General features: G+C 33.2%; 2 protein-coding genes across 2 annotated transcripts; both read right to left on the bottom strand.

Moving 5' to 3' along the window:
• Positions 1 to 4,012: 4,012 nt before the first annotated feature.
• On the bottom strand, positions 4,013 to 5,532 carry LOC128559152 (uncharacterized). The gene is made up of 2 exons (XM_053550346.1): positions 5,333 to 5,532; positions 4,013 to 5,093 (listed from the first exon to the last, which is right to left on the bottom strand). The coding sequence occupies exons 1-2, from the start codon at positions 5,530 to 5,532 to the stop codon at positions 4,013 to 4,015; spliced, it is 1,281 nt and encodes a 426-aa protein (XP_053406321.1).
• Positions 5,533 to 5,550: 18 nt separating this feature from the next.
• LOC128559153 (trichohyalin-like) lies at positions 5,551 to 12,112 on the bottom strand. Its single transcript, XM_053550347.1, has 3 exons — positions 12,098 to 12,112; positions 9,815 to 9,879; positions 5,551 to 7,603 (listed from the first exon to the last, which is right to left on the bottom strand). Exons 1-3 carry the CDS (start codon positions 12,110 to 12,112, stop codon positions 5,551 to 5,553), a joined length of 2,133 nt encoding a protein of 710 aa, XP_053406322.1.
• Positions 12,113 to 21,729: the final 9,617 nt, after the last annotated feature.

Raw genomic sequence — 21,729 nt, forward strand, 5'->3', positions numbered from 1 at the left:
GCTAATAACCGATAGATATTATGATACTGTTTTATCTTAAATGTCGAGTCAATTTCTGAATAATGTTGTCAATTTATGAATATGTTAAACGTTCGCACGTTTATCTAGACAAAAACAAACTAAACCAAAAAGAAAAAAAAAAAGAAAAGGACGAAACGCACACAGTTTGTTTGGGAGCCCCACTTTATTTCTTTATTTATTTATTTATTAACTTTTGAGTTCATCCTTTTAGGTATATATATTTCTTTGGTGTACTGCCAGGCTATGATATACTCATGGTATCTATGGGATGGGTTCCTTTAAATATGGGACAACCAAAAGAAAGTTTGCAGACTATAATAATCAATTTAATGTCTATTTCTTGTATCAAGATCCTAACGATACAGATGTTTAACATGGACAGTTGTATATTATGCTGTATCAGTATCCTGGAAATGTATAAGTTCCAGTTGAAATACAAAAATGCACAAAATATATGAGCGGCTTAAAATGCAACATACATCTTGAAATTTGACTTAAAAAGTGACCAGTGCAGTGATTGGTTGTTAGTGATCACATACATTTTATATAGGTTCACTTTTAGGGTTCATATTGCAAGATTATTGATTTATTTCCCTTGGACTGAAAAGAAATTTGTGAACTATGGAGCGCCATAATTTTCAAAAGTCTGACAACTCAAAACTAAAAACAATGAAGTATTATTGACGTATCATTTATTTAATTTCAATCCATGACATTCTCCCTCTGCTCCGAAAATGTCGTCCCCGACATTTATGGGAACGTCTTAAGTAAAGAATTAACAAGTATTTGCAACTCAAATACAAGTTACAAGTTGCTTCCGATATATCGCTCGTGTGCTCATTATAAAAACAACGAAGTATTTAAACGAAATATACATAGGTGAGTACTGTGGAGAATATTGTGAATCATTACATGTGTGCTTGTAAATGGTATGGAATAATTACTGTAGTATTATTGTGAACTATATACGATTTTAAATCGCACGCAATATGCTACACAAATCCATTTTCATTTCACAATTATCCACAAGTATAGTATTTGCATTCATTCAATGTTCATTCATACTTCATACATTATGTACACAATGCGGGTAAAGTTTTGTTAAAGTTTGTCTCTTTTTCACTGTGAATTTACATATGTTCAACATCAGAATTTCTTAAGATAAGTATAATGCACCAAAAGAGGTAGCTCTGGTAAGTATCTTTTGTACTAGAACATAAAACTGTTATTCCATATTCTAGGCGATCTTTAGGTAAGTATACACGTTTCAAGTACATTCAGCTAGAGAAGCAAGGCTGTGTACTTAAATTTTCAGGTAAAACTATTTTGCTTTCAGGTGCAACTATATCAGGTAAGTATGATTACTTCTCTTTTAGGTTCCAGAAGATAAAAACAAGGGTAAGTATAAGATTTTATTGTACAACAGTACTATTTACTCTGGTTCCTCTATTGAATCTCCTGTGTCATCTAGGTTTGTATCATTGGATTCCTGTGACGATGCATCTGGCGTTGGAGAAACACTTTCATATGCTCTGTGTTTCATTCCAAGAGGTAATAGACGGTTTCTGTGAAGTACCCGTGTCTTTTTGGCATTCCGACAGTCCTTTAATATCTCGTATACAGGAAGATCATCCTTTGGCTGTGACACAACTATGTATGGTGTATCCTCCCATCTGTCTGCTAGCTTGTGCTTACCATGAATATTAACGTTTCTTGCGAGGACAATGTCTTCCGGTTTCAGGCTGTTTGCTTTGGCTTTGATGTCATATCGCTCTTTGTTCTTTTCTGCCGCTAGCTTTGACGTCTCTTCAGCTTTCTTGTATGCTGATGCTAATTTTGTCCTGAGTTTGATGATATACTCATGTTTGTTATGACTGCTAAAGTCTTGAGATGAAAGACCCAAGAGAGCGTCGATAGCCAGTTTTGTATGACGTCCGAACATAAGAAAATATGGTGAAAATCCTGTGCTTGGATGTATTGTTATATTGTACGCATGGACTAATGGAGCTATGTGAGATTTCCAATCACTTTTCATGCTGTTTTCCAGGGTTCCAAGCATCTTCAAAAGAGTTGAGTTGAAGCGTTCTACAGGATTTCCCATAGGATGGTACGGTGTTGTATGTGATTTGGCGACACTGCTAGCTGACAAAGCTCTTTGATCAAGGAAGATTCAAAGTTAGCTCCCTGATCACTATGGATCTTTGAAGGAAACCCATAATGAACAATGAATTGATCAAAGAGAACAGGGGCTGTTGTTTTTGCCGTCTGATTCCTAGTAGGATACGCCTGTGAATACCTCGTAAAGTGATCTGTGAGTACGAGTATATGCTCATGGCCGCCTTTGGACTTCTCCAAACTTAAGAAATCGATGCAAAGTATTTCCATTGGCGAAGAGGAGGTGAAGTTGACCAGTGGTGCTACGGAAGGAAAGGTTTTCCGCTTGGTGCAGCGATCACACTGTCGGACTCTTTCCTCTATTCAAGAATACATGCTAGGCCAGTAGAACCTTTGCTTAAAGAGGGATGTTGTTCTGTTTCTACCTTGGTGTCCGAGATCATCATGGAGTGCCAAAAATATCTCTTCTCGTAGATGAGTTTGAAGGACTAACTGAAGATATTCTTGGTCGTTCAGCTGACCTCGGCGGTATACTACTCCGTCTTTCAGTACAAGATGATTTCATTCCCGCAGGTACTTTCTCACTGTAAGATCATTAGTGCAAGTCTGCTGAGCAGTGGGCTTTACACCATCTTTCAGGTAAGTAGTAATTTGTGAAATAGTGTTATCGTCTTGTTGTGCTTTTCGCCAGTCTTTGGATTTTAGAGACAAGGAGTCAACAATATCGTCCGGGACTACATCTTTTGCTGGTTCAACTGCTTGAAGATTGTCTGGCGTAACCATGCTAAATACAACAGGAGCCTGTATGGTGTCAGCGGTGGCTGTAAGTGCAAGCGCTTGGATGATGTCGTTGGTAATACTGTTGCCAAAAGTACTTGAATCCTGTTCGAACATTCGGGAAAGACCGTCGGCGTCTGCATTTTCTTTTCCACTTCTGTATCTGATGTTAAAGTTATAATTTGATAAGGCTGCCATCCATCGATGTCTTGTAGCGTCGAGTTTTGCAGAAGTTTTCACGAATGTAAGTGGGTTATTGTCTGTCAATACTTCGAACGTATTACCATAGAGATAGTCTTTGAAATTTTCTATTACTGCCCACATAAGCGCCAAGAATTCAAGTTTATGCGCTGGATAGTGCTTTTCTGCTAGCTTCAGACTACGACTTGCATACGCAATAACTCTGTCTGGTCCTCCTTGATTCTGATAAAGGACTGCTCCCAGACCGGAACAAGAAGCATCTGTATGGAGCCTAAATGGTAACTGGTAATTAGCGTACGCGAGAACTGGTGGATGAGTCAGTCTCTCAATGATAGTGTACCTTGCTTTCTGTTGTTCTTGATCCCATACAAACGGTGTTTTTCTTTTTGACGTTTTCTGACCTTTCTTTGTTGTATGTCCAATTAACAAGTCATTTAATGGTCTTACTATTGATGCATAGCCCTTGATAAAACGTCTGTAGTAACCAGTGAATCCAAGAAATTGACCAACGTCTTTACTAGACTTTGGGATCGGCCAGGACTTAACAGCGTCAGTCTTATCAGGATCTGCCTGTATGCCTTCCTCAGATAAGACATGTCCTAGGTATGTTATTTTTGACTTGAAGAACTCACATTTCGACGGCTTTAGTTTCAGATGGTGTTCACTTAGTTTGGCGAATACGGCTTCGAGACGTTGAAGATGTTCTTGAAATGTCGACGAAAAGATAACTATATCATCAAGGTATATGAGACGGTCTCGTAGATTTAAGTCTCGATGCATCTTTCCATCAACCCTTGGAACGTCGCAGGTGCATTTGTTAATCCAAATGGCATTCTGTTACGCTCGTAAAAACCAAGTGGTCCCACTTGAAATGCTGTAAATTTGCGATGTTCTTCTTTTACTGGTACCAATAACCTGCTTTTAAATCTAATTTCGAAAAATACTTTGAGCCGGATAAAAGATGTAGAATATTTTCGATTCTTGGAATGGCATAAGTATCTTTTATCGTTCGATTGTTGATGGTTCTAAAATCTATACAGAATCTAATCTGACCGTCCTTTTTCAAGACAATAACGACGTTTGATGAGAACGGGCTGTTGGATTGTCTTATCGCACCACATGCAAGCATTTCATGTATATGTTCTTTGATTTCCTGCATTAATCCTGGAGCTATATTTCTATATGGTTGTTTGAATGGTGTGTAATCAGTCAGGTGTATTTCATGTTCTAAAAAATCTGTTTCTCCTAAATCAGTTGCTCCTGTAGAGAATATATGTTCCCACTTGTTGAACATGTTCTTGACTTTTGCCTTCTGCTCTTCCTTTAGCATGCTGTTGTCTAGCGAAATACTAAATCTCTTTGTTATATCTTCCTTCTCTTGGTTAGTGTCATCAATGTTTTGTTGGTTTACTGTAGCAGTTTTGTCTTGATTTTCTTCATCGAACATTGGTGCTGATCTTAAAACTTTAACTTCCTGTAATTGGCAAAGATTTGACTTTGGTGGTAGCGATATAGCTTTAGCAGAAAGATTGAATATTCTGACAGGAACTCTTGCACTATTACCAGGTTTGTTGAGAGTTACAACTCTTGGACAGGCGTCCACTCTGCTAGAACAATGCTGATCATCACAGGGTTCTGTCACAACACTTTCAATAGGTGAAGATTTTCTGACGAAACCGGTTACAGTTCTAGTCTCAAACGGTTTTAAATTGATCCTTTGTGTAGACTTGACAATTCCTACCGAATCATTTACCAAACTTCTAAATGCTTTATCCCATTCTTCAGGTATCGCCTCATTAGATGTTTCAAGACGGCAGAGCCGAAAGAAATTCGTTCCAATAATCACCGGAATGTTAGAATTATTACTGGTATTTGGCACCACTAGAATTGGAAGATCAAAAGAATTGTCCTTTAGAAATGGCACAGATACCCTAGCTTCAATATTTCCAAGATATGGAACACTCTGACCATTTGCAGTACTGATTTTCAAATTGAATTATGTTAAGGGATGTAATGCTGGTTTAGGATCTAATGAATTGTAGAAATCTAGATTTACAGTTGTAACCATGGATCCAGTATCAATAAGACATTTGGATAGTTTTCCTTCCAAAAAAACGTCACTGGTTTTATTGCTACCGACGATTCTATTGAACAAATTCTGTGTTTTGGGACTTTTATTATTGCTGTCTCTAATCTGCCCCTCGACAGAGACTCCTACCGGTTTAAAGGCTTATTTGGTGTGTTTGTTCTACCTGCTGCCTCTGTCTTGGAATTTGATTGTACTTGTTTGTGTTCTTGTTTTGCTGTATTTTCCTTTGGCCTTATCTTGTTTTCTCTGTTCTGCATCTGAACCTTCTCTATCATTCCTTTCAAACTATTTATATTCTCTTCTGTTTTCTGACTCTCTGTACTTCTCATTTCGATCTCTATAGCTGTTTACATCGTAATTTCTTTCTCTGTCATATCAGTATCTATCATTATTTTTCTGTCTCCCCTGTATCCTCTTTCAATATCCTCTCTTCTGTATCTTGGATACCTATCGTCCTCTTTTCTCAAATCTAAATCATCATATCGTCTACGGTAATCTCTGTTTGATCTATCTGTGTCGTATCTTTCTCGATAATCTCTTTTGTAATTTCTTCTGTCCCCATATTCATAATCTCTGTATCTATTTCTGTAATGACCTCTATCATATCTATCATATCTATCTCTTCTATCCCATCTGCTCCTTTCTTGCTCTATATCATGACGTCTATATATGTCATCACTTGTACTTTCTTTCTCTTCTCTAGACTTTTCTTGAACTCGAAGAAGTTCTTCTTCTAGCCTTTTCATCCTTCCTAACACTGCTTTCATGACAATATCACTGTCGTCTTCACTTTTATGCTGATTTAGTGATATTTTATCTTCTATTTTTACTTCTTGTATTCTCGTCATCAACATCTCGTTTTCTTCTATACGTACTTTTCTTCGCAACTCTTCAGAAGACTTTGAGCTTAGTCTTGTAGCGTTTTTCAGGTCCTCACTGTACAAATGCCTCCAGAATCTTGCTTTTAACATATCTTCTCTTTGTTCTTCTTTTATATGACCTTTTTCTATTGCTCTCTGTAATATACTTTCTAATCGTAGACCCCATTCTGACACATTTTCCTCCTTTCTTTGTTTTGACATATAAAATTCAGATAAAACTGATTCAGCCGATCTGATGTTTCCATATATACCTTCTAACTTGCTTATAATTTGCTGTATTGTTGCATCAGGACTCATTGTCAACAATATTTTTCTGATGTGTCCACATAACGAATTTATAATTGCTTGTCGGAGAATATTTTCCTCATATAGTCCCGACTTAAGAATAATCTCAACCTCTATTTTCCATTCTTCGAATGTAGTTTCAGTTAATGATGGGATATTGGGCTTGTGTAACTTTGCTTTCGTACTTTCAGTTTTCTCACTTTTGCTCGCCTTTCTAGTATCTTCTTTGTTCTCATTCATTTCAGCATGAGTTCTTTCTTCATTTAGTAATCGTGTTTCTTTTTCCTTGATTCGTTGCTTTAACAACATTTCTTTGTCCTTCAGTTTCGTCAGTTTATCTTTCTCTAGTTTTCGTTTCTCTCTTTCCCGTTTGGCTTCTGCCTGCCTTTGTTTTAAATTGTCTAATTCTTCAGCTTGTTTTTGTTTAAGCATTCTATTTTCTTGGATAGCCTCATTTACCCTCTTTTCTCTAATTTTTAACTGTTTTATTTTCTCTTTCAACATATCTTCTGCAGCTGTATACTTTAAATGTTTGTTTCTATCTCGTTTTACATTTTCTTTCTCTGTCTCTGTATTTCTAAGTTTATCTATACTAGATTTCAATTCAGCATTTTCACATTGATATTGCTGCCATTTTTCATCAAGCCATTTCATTTCATTCTGAAAATTCACATCTTTGTTTTCTTCAGTGTCTATCTCTGCACTATTATGTCTCGGAATTTTAATATAATCTGCATCATATATTTGATCCACTGTTGTGCATGCATCTTCCGAGGCATCACTTTCAGATTGTTCTGACTCTAATTCTCTTTCACTTTCTTTATCTTCTAGACTATCACTTGATAGTGGGTTTTCATTCCTGAAGCTCACTTCATCTTTCATATTCAGAACTGAACCTTTCCTTTCCTTCATTCTTTCTTCACTAAATGTCTGTCTAGCATTTGCCTGTATTTCCGTTGATTTATCTAAATCTGAATATTCACTATCTGAACTATCTTGACGTTCAGCTCTCCTGGTTTGTGTAATTTCACTTTCTTTCAATCTTAGGTTCTCCTTACTTGAACTTGTATACTTTCTCGTTTTATCACTTCTTTCTTTTCTTTCTATACTACTATTATGATCACTAGCAACTTGTTCTAATTCTGTAAACTCTTCCTCTGTTTCACTTGAATCACTTTCAAAATCTTTGTTAATATCTTTAGACTTCTGTCTTATCTCCTTATCTACCCTTTCTCTTTATTTCATTCCTTTCTCCATTTCATATAGCAGCTTGCTTTTCTCTTTAAGTTTACGCCGTTCATGTATTAACCTTTCTCTCTGCTTTTGCAGTTCAAGTTGTTCTCTCTCCTTTTGATCACGTTTACTTTGCTCACGTTTACGTTTTCCCTCCTTTTCTAGTGTTCTTGCATTTTGTCTTTTCAATCTATCTTCCTCCTTTCTGCTATCTCTTTCAATTTTTCTCCGTTCTCTTTATGACATATATTCCGCCATGATTTCGTAGGTTTTGTAGCTTCTTCTATGTTTATCTTAGATTTATTTACTTCACTTTCATATATAGTGTCTATTTCACTTTCATGTATAGTGTTTTAAATAAGTTTATCTAAGGTTCAGTCAAATCACTTTCGTCTCTCACAGTGTCTATTTCACTTTCATGGGATCTATATCACAGTTTTCTATTTCACATGTACATGTCTTAATTATCGCACTGTTTGCTTTAACTATACATGTAACAATAAGCTAGAGTCTTTGTTTCTGTTATTCTATTTGCGTCGTTCTATCCAATCTCAGTATTAAGTAGCCATCAGCTAATTTTTCTTTTCACTAATATCGACAACGTGTATTTCACAATATACCTCTTACATAAATTGTACTTTTCACAAGAGACTAAGTATTTCATTCATCTTCACATCATGAATAAAATTTCATTTATTATTCGCAATTCAACCAAAGTCCATCTTTGTATTCCGTATTTTATTTCATAAATGTGTATTTTCACTTTTGTCCCTCCTTGTATTCCCTTTGCAAATAATACTTCTATTCAAGTTTGTATTTTACTTTTCACGTTAATATGTTGACGTGTAACGTGTATCAATGTTTGTGTGTATGTTTGTATGTGTGTGAGAGCGAAAGAGCGCGCACGTTGTTTACTATTCGCGCGAATAAAGTTTAGATAGGTAAATTTTGTAATATTATTAATTACAAACTTTTACACTATCTATACAGCTTGTTTTACGCAATATTCCTTTATCCGTTATTATAATAGATAAATATTGCAATAAACAATATTGCAATTCTTCACACTATTACAAAAAGACGCAAAAAAAATATTCAACTGAGATCAAAACAAAAACTTCATTTCGTTTGAAAAAAAGTTTTTGCTCCGAGCTGGATTCGAACTCGCTATCGGCGAGTCTTGACAATTTTTCAGAGCAGCGCTTTAGCACATTAGGCTATCACGCCAGCTGTTATCAATAGGTAGTTTTATCGATATCTTTACAATTCTACCGAGTATTGGATTTTAAAGCAGGGTCTTTCACAAATATCGGAAAACTGTAATTTACAGAGACTAAGTGTGGACTTGTATCAATAAACCAAAATTCCTTGGAAAAATGGTCTATTTAATATATAACTACTATAGGACACCAGATAGGTCCCTAATATGAAATAAGATTATATACGGCAGTGGGAAAACATGCTAAATTAGTTTGTGAGGGTCACTTTCTGTTACTATGAAAAACAAATCTAGGCTATTATTTACTGAACAAATTGTCTATCCAACTAAAATAACCTTACAAATATAATTATACACTCATACTAATACAAAAACAATTATTACTCTCTTAGCAAAAGAATATCAATATAAAATGCAACTTACAGTTCTCCAATACAATCACAATATTCCTCACAATCAGATAATTACACAAAATTAAACACACTGCGTTATTTAAACGTCCTAAACACAAATCCTCAAAAGTTCCTCAAATGTTCCTGTATCCTGAAGAAATTCTCCGTATTGACGTCTATATCCGTGAAGAGATGTATCCAACGTAGCGGGCCCGTCCATAAATCGATCCTTTTCGCAGCTGGGTTTCAGATTCCGTTCCTGTTTCCAAATCGAATCCAAGCATAACGTCACATTTTATAACAGCATCCGGAATTATAAAATTCCAAAGTAGTTCACTCACAATGCACTATATAAAAGTCTGCTTGAAAAAATGTTGGGCGCCATTTTGGTAGCCCCACTTTATTTCTTTCTTTATTTATTTATTAACTTTTGAGTTCATCCTTTTAGGTATATATATTTATTTGGTGTACTGCCACGGCTATGATATACTCATTGTATCTTTGGGATGGGTTCATTTAAATATGGGACAACCAAAAGAAAGTTTGCAGACTATAATAATCAATTCATTGTCGCTTTCTTGTACCATAATCATAATGATACAGATGTTTAACACGTACAGTTGTATAAAATGGTGTATCAGTATCCTGGAAATGTATAAGTTCCAACTGAAATACAAAAATACACAAAATATATAAGCGGCTTAAAATGCAACAGACATCTTGAAATTTGACTTAAAAAGTGACCAGTGCAGTGATTGGTTGTTATTGATCACGTGCATCCATTTTATATAGGTTCACTTATAGGGTTCATATTGGAAGATTATTGATTTATTTCCCTTGGACTGAAAAGGAAAGTTTTGGAACTATGGAGCGCCATAATTGTCAAAAGTCTGACAACGCAAAACTAAAAACAACGGAGTATTATTGACGTATCATTTATTTAATTTCAATCTATGACATTTGCGTTTACATTACGACGTTACGAAAATATTATATAATGCATATTTATGTCAATAAAAAAGCCGGACAGTGTCTAAAGAGGTCATTCTCATCCATCAGAGGCTTTCCAGAATCCCGAAATGAGCCTCTGGTTCATTTCTTTTGTGTATTTGGTGAGCATGGGTACTTTTAATTATAACCGGGAGTTTCAGCAATCTTTCATCGCCATTATCCAACACAGCGAATTAAAACTTCAAACAAACTCTAACCAAAATACTTGCTAACAATGAATTAAGGCGACACTGAATGACTGAGATATAGATTTTGTACTATTCGGATGTTTAGCGATTTTAAAAAGTTTGCTGTCCCGCTTTTCATGGTCGATTTTATTGGTTCACGAAATCTGTGGAGAAACGTCACTGATTGACTGAAACTATTTACCTGTTATGTTAACAAACTAAACATATCGGCGACATGTGACAGAGGTTCAACTACAGAACCGTGATAAATCTCTGGCATGCGAGAGCAATGATAACATACTTTAATTTATCCAGTTTGATCAGTTTATTCGATGATATAATTGAAAAGTCTTTCAGGATTTGAACAATGATAAAGTTCCTCAGATAATGAAAAGGAGAACAATTTAAACTTTAAGAGATTTTAGAATAGTTTTATTATTTTCATGTGCAATATTTGTCTATTTTCATGTTTCCTTAATGTTGCACATCCTCATACTAACACACTCGCAACGTTAACTTTTTGGAAGTAAACGATTACTCTGGGTATACTGTACGCAATGTATGCAGTGCTCATACATAGATGCTGATCAAGTTTGAACACATGAGCATAGTAGGACTCAATTCCTCAAAGGTAGGTGGATCATGTTGTAAATTACCATCTTGCAGATCTTGGTTTTCTTTATAAATGATATTTAAACTTGGTTTTAAATCAGTTCATTTACGGAATATTATTAAGAACCTTTTAATAACTTAACGTATGAATCGATGTTGGTAGACAACGTATTGGAAAGTTTTTGCACTTTTATTGCCTTATGTTGTATACCACAGAGAATTATATAAAGTTAAGTATGTGGAGTAATTCATCCCCCCGCCCCATTCTTTTTTTTTGGGGGGCGGGGTAGGGGTGGATTTTAACCATTCTACAAATGTATTTTTCTTACTATATCCCTGTAATATATATTGAGTATATATTATTTGAGTTGACTGTTTAGTTGTTGTGGCCATAAAGGAAGTAAGTACTTTGGTGGACAGTCATGATATTGTTACTTCATTACGTAGACTTGTAATTTTATAGATTCTTGCTGCTTGTTTAATACTTTAGGATACATTAAATGTGAAGTCTCGTAAGTACATTTTACACAAAAAATATAGTAAACATTTGTTTAATCTCCAGGAAGCATTAAACATATCGAGACTGGAATAATCTGAATGAAGTCAGCAAAAGCATAAGCTAATCCTCTTCTTCTTTAACTGACCATTTCAACTATTAAATTAGAAAAATATAGTAAACACAGTTTTAGAAACATCAATTGATAACGTGCACATTTAAAGTAAAAAAATATTTCAATAGCGTTTCAACATTGGACCTATCCTGTAACAACATTAAAATAAATAAAAAGAAAAGGAAATTTCATTGGCAATTTTCAATCTCGCCTCTCGATAGCAATGAATTAACAGTACCCAAAACAACAATGGTTTTCTTTATCCCCTTTTCTAGACAACGTCTCAAAATAAAGTGTATTGTCATTCTTGACGAAACACTCCCTTATTTATAAATGAATGGCATAAAACGAGGTGTGTCTTCTTGTCCTTATGACAAAAAGGTACGTTTTGCATACACAATGTTGTTATTTTTAATTTTTTCCAACCTAAGCATGTTATTTTAGCTGTCTGTGAAACTATTTTGCAAATATTTTGTTACGTACCTTAGCTCCCGACATAGGTCGGTAACATGATAAAAATAACATTAATTCAAAACTCCTACTTTTAATAATAAAAACTTCAGCATTTTCTTGATAAAAGTGACTTAACACGGTAGTTTGATCTATTGTAAATAGGCTTTGTTACTTTTTTATGAAAAAAGAAATAGGCGTGGACGGTAGCATGTTTTTACACTACCGTCCACGAACAGGCTCAATCAAACTGAGCTTGCAACATTTTCGTTTTTGTCATGTTGAGCGACTTGTTTTTCTACTGTTACTATTTTTTAGATTTGATTCTATATTTAAGGTTTGAAGTGTTGTCCTGGTCACTCAAGACATGTCATTATTTAAAACAGATAACTGTTGACAAAGCAAACAATATCTTCTTTATATTTCGTAACACGATACATGTACCCATTGCAATATAACATTTTGTTACACAATTTATTCTGACTGCACGTAATTCACATAATTACATTTTGTAACACAATTTATTCTGACTGCACGTAATTCACATAATTACATTCATTTATTTAATTGATATCCGTTCTAAGGACCTACTTTTAACTGCGTTTCTCAGTTCAGAATATACATTACACATTTACAGTGCCAGATTGTTGCAGTTTGTTTATTGTCAGCTGTAACTGCTTTGATCGCGTAAAGTTTATTATCGTGTCGCTTTAAACACGTAAGATAAAATGAACAAGGTCTAAAAAAAGAAGATGAAATATCAGTCTTTTCGGAAAACAATTTCGGCAGTTGCATATTTAGTTTGTATAGGTAGATGCCATCTGTTTTATCAGAAACTGACCGATTTTTCTTTGCGGTGAAGCTTTTTCAGATATTGCGTGTAAACTGCTTGAATCAGACTCAGAATAATCTATTGAAGCAATTTTCTGGGCATTTTCACAGGCAGGACGCAAACAACATCAAAAAATAAAAAGTGGAAAACCACAGGTCGCCCAACACGACATAAACGAAAATGTTGCAGGCTCGGTTTGTTTGAGCCTGTTCATGGACGGTTGTGGAAATGCAAGCAGGCTTACAAATCATATAGATAAATGTTTTTGGTCATATCTAGTTTATTCAATATAATATTGGAAATTAAGCGATAAGGGTCATTCAAAACATTCCCCAAACTCATCTAAAGGTTACAAAAGAGTATATATATAGATATATATATATATATATCAAGCAGGTATAAACAAAGTCTTGCAAACTCTTTATTCATTTAAGTATTGTTATAATACATTCTTGCATAAAAACTACTTGTTTTTCACTGGATCTGCTGTGCAAACATGGCAATGTACGTGCTGTTTATACATGATTTGTATTTTTGATTTGAAATGCTTTCCGAGGGATGCATATTGACAACTGGTATCTGCGTCTTGTTTCCTTCATAATACTATCTTCTAGTACATTGTAGCATTTAAGATGCAATTTAATCCATAGACGTTTTTCTGTAGACAACCGTGAATGTTTCAGAAATGCGTGTAACTTGTGCGATTATTTGTTTTTATGAATCATATTAATGATTTTAATAAGTATTAGTCTGTATTTGTTATCTAATTTCTCGAGGAATTTATATAAAAAGTTTGAAAGCTTGTCACTGCGTTCGTACTTATACGTACTCGATTTGTGTTTGTACTCAAGATAACTCGAATGTAAAGTTATTATTCTTGAAATTATGCTGCTATTTAACAATTGTTTAAGTAATACGAAACAATATTGGTCGTGTCACTTTTCTAATAACGGAAGATAGAAAAATAACATTTAAAAACCCAGTACGTGCTTTAAGTATTGTTGTTGATTTCTGGGCCTGGTGAATATTTAAAGCAGGTTTACCATTTCCAAGTATTAAAACAATACATTTAGTCGTCGTGTAATGTTTTTTTTTCTTTTTATGTCGAAACCAAAGGTCGAGGTAAAAAGTGTATCCCAAGTGCTTCTGCAGACGTTCATACAGAAAAACGTGTATTATCCTTACAATAATATACCGTTTCAATTACAATGCCTCTGCAAAATTATCCTATAGAAGTCGTAAAATCAGTTCAAAACTGAAACGGAAAGAACAGATCAAACATTGTTTTCGTTGCCTACAGGTTCATTGTACATAACCCTAAATTAGTAAGCATACCACATAATACTTTTGAAGTATTGCATTTGAATAAGAAACCTTTAGTAAGAAAAAATGTTTAGATTAGTTTAGTTTATTGATATATATTCCACTGGACTTTAAGTCCATGGTGGCAACATTTACATAATATATGGCGAACAATGAATACATATAAGTGGAGAAGGTATGACATATTACAAATGACTTTTCAGGAGAAACGTACTTTGATGTATGTCTTGTATTATAATGAGTCGAGTGTAATTTAAATATTTCTTTTGGGCACATTTACAATATAAGAGTGTATCCACAAGGAAAAAAATGTTGTCAGTGATTGCATTGGATAGATACTATAAACCCGTTGTCTTGAAAAATTCCTGATAGGTGTATTCATGTCAGACTTGTAAAATAGTGCAATTGCTTTTATACGTTATAGAAATTGTGTATTTAAAAAGAGAATACAAGTTTCTTTACAATAATCACGATTGAAATTCTTGTGCGTGTATGAGAGACATGTACAAGCTACTGAAATGCGTATTTTGACTGTTGTCGGAATCCAGACCGAATTAAACATGATCTTATTGTTTAAATTACAAATTTCGTATATTTCCTACTGCAGAACACTGTGATGTTAACAAAAGTAAATACTTATTTTGTTTTGCTTAATAACACACTGTGTATATGTAAACGTAATTTTAAGCAGTTTTATATTGAAAATATGCAAAAGATTTTGCCGCGATTGGAAACATATTTTATGTTTCAACTTAGATTTACACTGAGCGATACTCAAGACTTTATGCAGTTCACCATCTGGAATAGAAGTCAAATCAAACAATGACTTCCTTCTACGCGTCTTATAAAAGATACCCGTTTCAATACTGCATTTGTAACATAATTTATTCTGACTGCCTTTTATACATATAATTAATTTACATTTATTTTCTTGACAACTTGAAGTTATTTGTAGAATAAAAATATATTAAAAACTACATGATCATTCTGATAGACTCGCGTTTCCTCCGTTCCGAATATATATACCATGTTTACAGCGCTACATTGTTGAAATTTGATTCCTGTACAGCTACATTTTATATAACTGCATCAATAGAGTTAAGGAACAAGTTCTGCAAAAAGTAAATGAAATGTCTGTATTTGCGGAAAACAATATCCGCAATTATTTATTGAGATTGTATTAGCTAGATGTCATCTGGTTTGTCAGAAATTGACCCGTTTTTCTCCACGGTATAGTTTGTCCAGATATAGCGAGTAAATTGCTGGAAGTGTAATTTATAAAAGTGATTTTCTGGACATTTGCTCAGACAGGACGCAAATGATATCAACCCATGCATGCTTTCGAATTATATTGTTTAATGTTGGTTAATTCAATACAATCATATGGAAAATTAAGCAACAATGGTCTGTCAAAGCATTCCTACAATTATACTAGAGGTCTTAAAAATTCAGTAATAACTCTAGTTCAAATTGGCCTGTATGTTTGGGATAGGTTTTGGTATTCTGTTGATTAAACAAAATAGTTTAAATGTTTCTTATTATTTTTGGTGAAATACATTATTATAATATGCATTTTAAGTCATTTCGTTATCGTTTTTAAAGCTAATATGAATTTATCAAACAATCTGAACATTTCATATTTTATTCACATCTTTTGCAATATTATTATGTTTGCAGCTGATATTTTAACACATACGTATATACATTTTTACATAAACGATTTTAGATATGCTTTACATTTTTACATAAATTATTTTAGATATGCTTTACATTTTTATATAATTGATTTTAGGTATGCTTTACTAGTGGCGTTTTCAATATAACTTCTTCTCGGCGATATATGACCGTCTTGTGTCGATTCGCCGTAATACCCAAATCACTCACTCACTCGTTATTTTTCTATCGAATAAATAATATGGCATTCATACAAAGTAACAATGAAACATAAATAGTTCACCTACGTATCTAATCTTCATAGAACACGGTCCATTCCAATATTTGTTACCGTTTCTCTGTCTGACTGAAATGAGATGGACGATATGATGTAATATTCTCAAGATGTCTAGAAACAGAGCATTCCTCCTTTACACTAGCTAGATACGTGCTGTAAGTATTGTACAGATGCGTTATCAGACTTGTAACGGGTGTGCAGGCTGATCATGATCTACACTGGTCGCAAAGACAGAATCAACCGTGTCCAGCATGATGAGGGTTAAATACACTTGCAAATATTATTCTGATTATGAAGGAATTTGACATTATGTAAACAAGTTAAGATGTTAAAAGGCAATATTGGAAATTATAACATACAAGAGTAAACAAATGTCGGCGGTCCACCACAAGAAGCAAACATTAACATGTGCATTTCCAAAACGTTTAGATTCTTTTGAAAAAATCTGAGACTGAAAAGCAATATTGGAAAATACATCAGCAAGAATATACAAAGTTGTTGATCCGCCACAAGAAGCGAACATTAGATACATATACATCCAATAAGTTTAGATTATTTTATAAAAACAAATCTGAAACAATAAATATAAATTAGTTTGTATTTATGACATCAGATTTATGTCATAAAACTTATACATATGGATACATATAGGACATACTACTTTTTAATGCGCTCATTACTTTTTAACTTCGCTGTCTTCATGTTGCAGTTAATTATGAATTCATCACTTTTTTGTCAGAAAGTTTAATATTGTGAATGTGTTCAGTCACTTAAAACTGTTGAAAATGATCACTGCTGCAAATAGAATAATTAACAAAATAAGACAGTTGTGTACAAATACAATAAACAAATCTTTTGAACATCATATTGGAGAACATGGATAGACACAAGTTCAATTGTTTTAGAGAAACATTATATACTTATAATGATGACCTTTCACAAAACTATTCTATCATTAGAATCTAATTGTAATCTAAATATAGCTAGCTTAGCAGTGATATATCTTTAAATATTATTGTTATAAAAAAGAATGTACCTGTGTCTTTAAAAGAGTTGTTATTGATTATTAATATCGGAATGTTAATTTACATAACAAAGGTTTGAAAGGCATAGTTTTTATACCTATGAAGGAAAGTTTAAGTAAATTTTCCTCCGGTTATGAAATATGATCGGTTAGGATCTGTACGCAAGTTTTAAATGCAATAAAATCAACTGTATTTCATATTTTATGTTTACATACTTTTTTTTATCTTTTACGTACATAAGACTCTCTTTTCTTTATTGCTGAAGTTGAGTTTTTTATGGTTTGATTATTTGTTTGTATAAAGAACGGTGACTGTGTTCTGTGATAGTATTGAAATTACACAGCAGTAAAATGCGACGCCCGGTCAAAGATTCCGTAACATTTCAGGGATGTTCCTGTTCGTGGTTGCATAATTTTAAAATTCTCTATCATGGATAATCACATTTTTTATTATGCATGCTGTCTCGCATGATGTTCACTTTGCGCGACACATTGTCTGGTATATGTCTTCCCCTTTTACAAATATGAGAAAATGTGCCAATTACACTTCAACGCTCATCAATATTTATTACTACCTAATACCATTTGTGTTTTTGTTGTAACAGACTTCACAAAATGAATATTCCCAGACAAAATTATAACACTTTGTCAAGAAACTATCACCACATTGCGAAAGTAAAGAAAACATACTTGCTTCCTTTACCAGAATTGTTTTGACAGAACATATTGTTGTGAAGTGTTATCTTACTTAAAAAATATAAATGGGCATTTATCAAAACATGTCTTCTCCTAATGTATACTTAACAGCTACTTAAATCTCGTTCAAGTCTAATGAAAAAATGTTAATTTCAAATATAATATTAATCATGTACTACTACATGAGTCCTTTCATTCGCGGACCCGGGTGTACTTATTTACGGCCGTCGAAGTCACTGAATGAAACCTGTTTTGTTACTTAAACCAATACATCTGTAAACTCTTAAGAAATACAACAATAAACTATAATTATAGTCTACTTGCACGCTGCATTAGAGGATTTCTCCACGCACATTCCGAAGCGAATTACTATTCATAACACCTACACATTTCCCCTTTCAATTTATACTTCAAATTACACATTATTCTTCGAGTTGCAGTGTGGTTGTTTTTTCTTTCTTTCTTGTATACTAGTTCATATTGCCCATGACAAATTTCAGTCTAAATCTTCTTTTTTTTTCATTTTTAAAATGTATTATTTTTCTTCTTTTATAGTAGTGCAATCTGTCAATGTAATAATGCTCTTCTTTAAGAGCTGACTGCTCAGACAAAACCATCATCCCAGAATGCTCAATTTCTTTGCATTTAATCATCTGTCTTGCACGAATACCATGACATGTCTCGGAATTGAGTTATTCATAAGTTAGATGGATGGGTTTAAAAAAAATAGAAATTTTTCACTCATAGTAAAACGGATAGGAATTGTAAGCAACATTCCAGAGATAACAAAAACTATGACTACACTCTATTAAAACTGGTGATACTGCTAAAGTTGTGAAAAGATGAAACAGGAGTTCCATCCTTTTTTTATTTAATTATACCTGAAGCGTCGTTAAAGTTCAATAAATATTGAAACTGAGATATGAGTTTTGTCTTTTAAAATGAGCTTTTCCACTTGACCATTAACAGTTTCAGGGAAATCCATCTGGTCCGGACCTCTTTTAAATTATTGGTAGATAATTTTGAAAACTAAAATACAGAAAACAAAATAAAACTTATGACAACATTTAGCTAAGGTCAATTTCGCCCATAAGTAGCAGCAAACTTTTGCTAATATCTGAATCGAATTGTTTCTTTGTTGAGCGTTAAATGTGCAATTTTACACTTTTTACATTTCTTTTGTTTGATAAAATATCGATACAATTCATTATAGTATAACTTTGCTACAAAAATCTCTAAAACGCACTTTTTTAAGTATTTTTGATTTTGAATTCCCTTTAGTTTTTATCTGTCTACGAAAAGCAGGCATTGGTATTCAGAATTTGAAATCAAATTTATGTTAGTTTTAAGGACTGTGTAAGTCATGCAATATGTTTAAAAAAATAATCTGTAGACTCCATTTATTATCGATTTAATGTGTTATTATCCTACAATCGAGTGATATTGAAGCAAACAAGCGCTATGCTGTTGCTTTTACATGACAATTAATGAAATATTCAGAAAATGTTCTACTGCAAAAATATTATTTTAATATGCTCTTGAGTGAAAAACTGAAATTTATCAGTGAAATAATATTGAAACAGTGAAAATATCATTTTCAGTTTTCACTGGTACGGAACTAAACTTGAATGCGAAACAATATGAATTATAAATAATAGAATTTCCATGCAAAATATACTTCAGTAAAGATATAGATGTATATGAATACTAACAAGATCCTAGATATATACATTCTATCAAAACAAAGTGTAACAGATATCAGGAAACGTAATAGAACTATTCACAGTTTTCCTCAAAGATATCTTTACTTCATGACATTATGACGTCATAATGCGATGCACGTGACGTTGCGCAGACAAACCGGATAATTTGGTTAAAACCATCAAAATACGTAGAATAAATAGAAAATTTGTTTGTTTCAGCGTAAGATCGACGTATATTTCACTCATGAACACAATAATTTACATTTTCTCTCGTGGCTGCGCCACTCGTGAAATTATTTGCATTATAGTGTTCACTCGGTGAAATATATTTCGATCTTACACTAAAACAAACAAATATCCTATATATAATACTTGAAACAAAATTCATATCAAAGTTTAGATTTTAATGAAAGTAAATTGCTTTGTTCTTGCAGATATCATTTGCATCAAATTGGCAGTTATTTTAGTTAGACGGGATATAATGGAAACAGACTTGGAGAATCTAATGAAAAAAAAAAACAAAAAAAAAAACAGTATGAACCAATCACCAAAATTAGAAAATCTTATACGAAAATTGTATTAAACATAACGTATCCTTTATATGCAGTAATGCAGTGCAAGTAGCAATTTGCATCAATTCGATGTACCGTGTCGTAAAACCTAAATCCATTTATTTGACAAATATAAAAACCTTCAACTATTTGGAACAGTTTAATGTATTGAATTATTTAAAAAAAGTCTTTGCTACTGTAATATTAATGTTAAAATGAATAAATTAATTCAACAAGACATTAACAAAATACTTTAGAACAACAGCTCCATTCTCTAAATTTGGCTTTTAGATAATTAATCACTAGTTTTATCAAGTTTTAGACAATATCTTTGGACTTACTAGTACTACCGATTCAATGTATTATTTTCCTCCGATCAGGTCATATTGAAGCAAACCAGTGCTTAGTTGTTGTGTAACGAAATATGCAGAGAAATTGTTCTTTTTCAGTAACATTCCCTTATTAAACTTGAGACAAAATGTATATTAAAGTTTCGATTTTAATAAAAGCAAATGGATTTGTTTTTGTAAATACAATTTGCATCAGATTGGCAATATATTTTAGCTAGCCCGAATATATTTGGCAAAAGACAATACAGTACAAGATTAGATAATCTTATACGAAAATTGTATAAAACATAACGTATCCTTTATATGCAGTAGTGCAGTGCAAGTAGCAATTTGCATTAATTCGATGTACCGTGTTGTAAAACCTTAATCCATTTATTTGACAAATTTAAAACCTGCAACTGTTCGAAAAAGTTTAATGTATTGAATTATTTTAAGAAAATAAAAGTATTTGTTACTGTTATATTAATCTTAAAATAAATGAATAATTTCAACTAGACATTATTTTGAATACTTTAGAACAACAGCTCCATTCTCTAAATTTACTTTTTAGAAAAGTATTCACAAGTTTTTCAAGTTTTAGACAAAACCCGTTGTCGATTATCTGTAATTATTCTATATCTATTTTATCTATCCAATCGCGAACGTTCATTTGCAACACTACAGTATATTGCGGTATTTGGACGCACGTGCGTACAAAATATCCTGTATTTTCTGTATTTGGACGCACGTGCGTACAAAAAATCCTGTATTTTCTGTATTTGGACGGTTCAACAGTCCCATGTTAAACAAACGATAAAGCCCGAAACGCGTGAAAATGTCCCGAATGTAAATCGGATGAAGTAGGCGCTCTATGTATTGTCATTTGTTTGTTAACAACACACAAAAACGATTCAAGTGATGGCAATGCTATCTGATTGAGAACAAGTCTCAGAAGAAGAAGAACAGGTATTCCCATATAGAAATTATATAGATCTAGATCTATACAGATATAATTGGAAGAAAATATTATTGATTGGAAAAATCTATTATTTTGTCACATGTTGAGAAAATTTTGAATGGCAGTGGCTAGGGGTCTGGTAACCGGACCTGTAGACAACCCGTACAGGAAAACTGCAAATTTAGCCTTGTCCGCTCTTTAAATACAACAGGTTTCACCCGATCTTCACCAAACTTGCTGACAATGTTTGTGGGCATAATATCTCGGCGTATTATGTGAACACCCGTGGCAGCGGGCA

This window comes from Mercenaria mercenaria, chromosome 8 (genome assembly GCF_021730395.1).
Source record: "Mercenaria mercenaria strain notata chromosome 8, MADL_Memer_1, whole genome shotgun sequence".
NCBI lineage: Eukaryota > Metazoa > Mollusca > Bivalvia > Venerida > Veneridae > Mercenaria > Mercenaria mercenaria.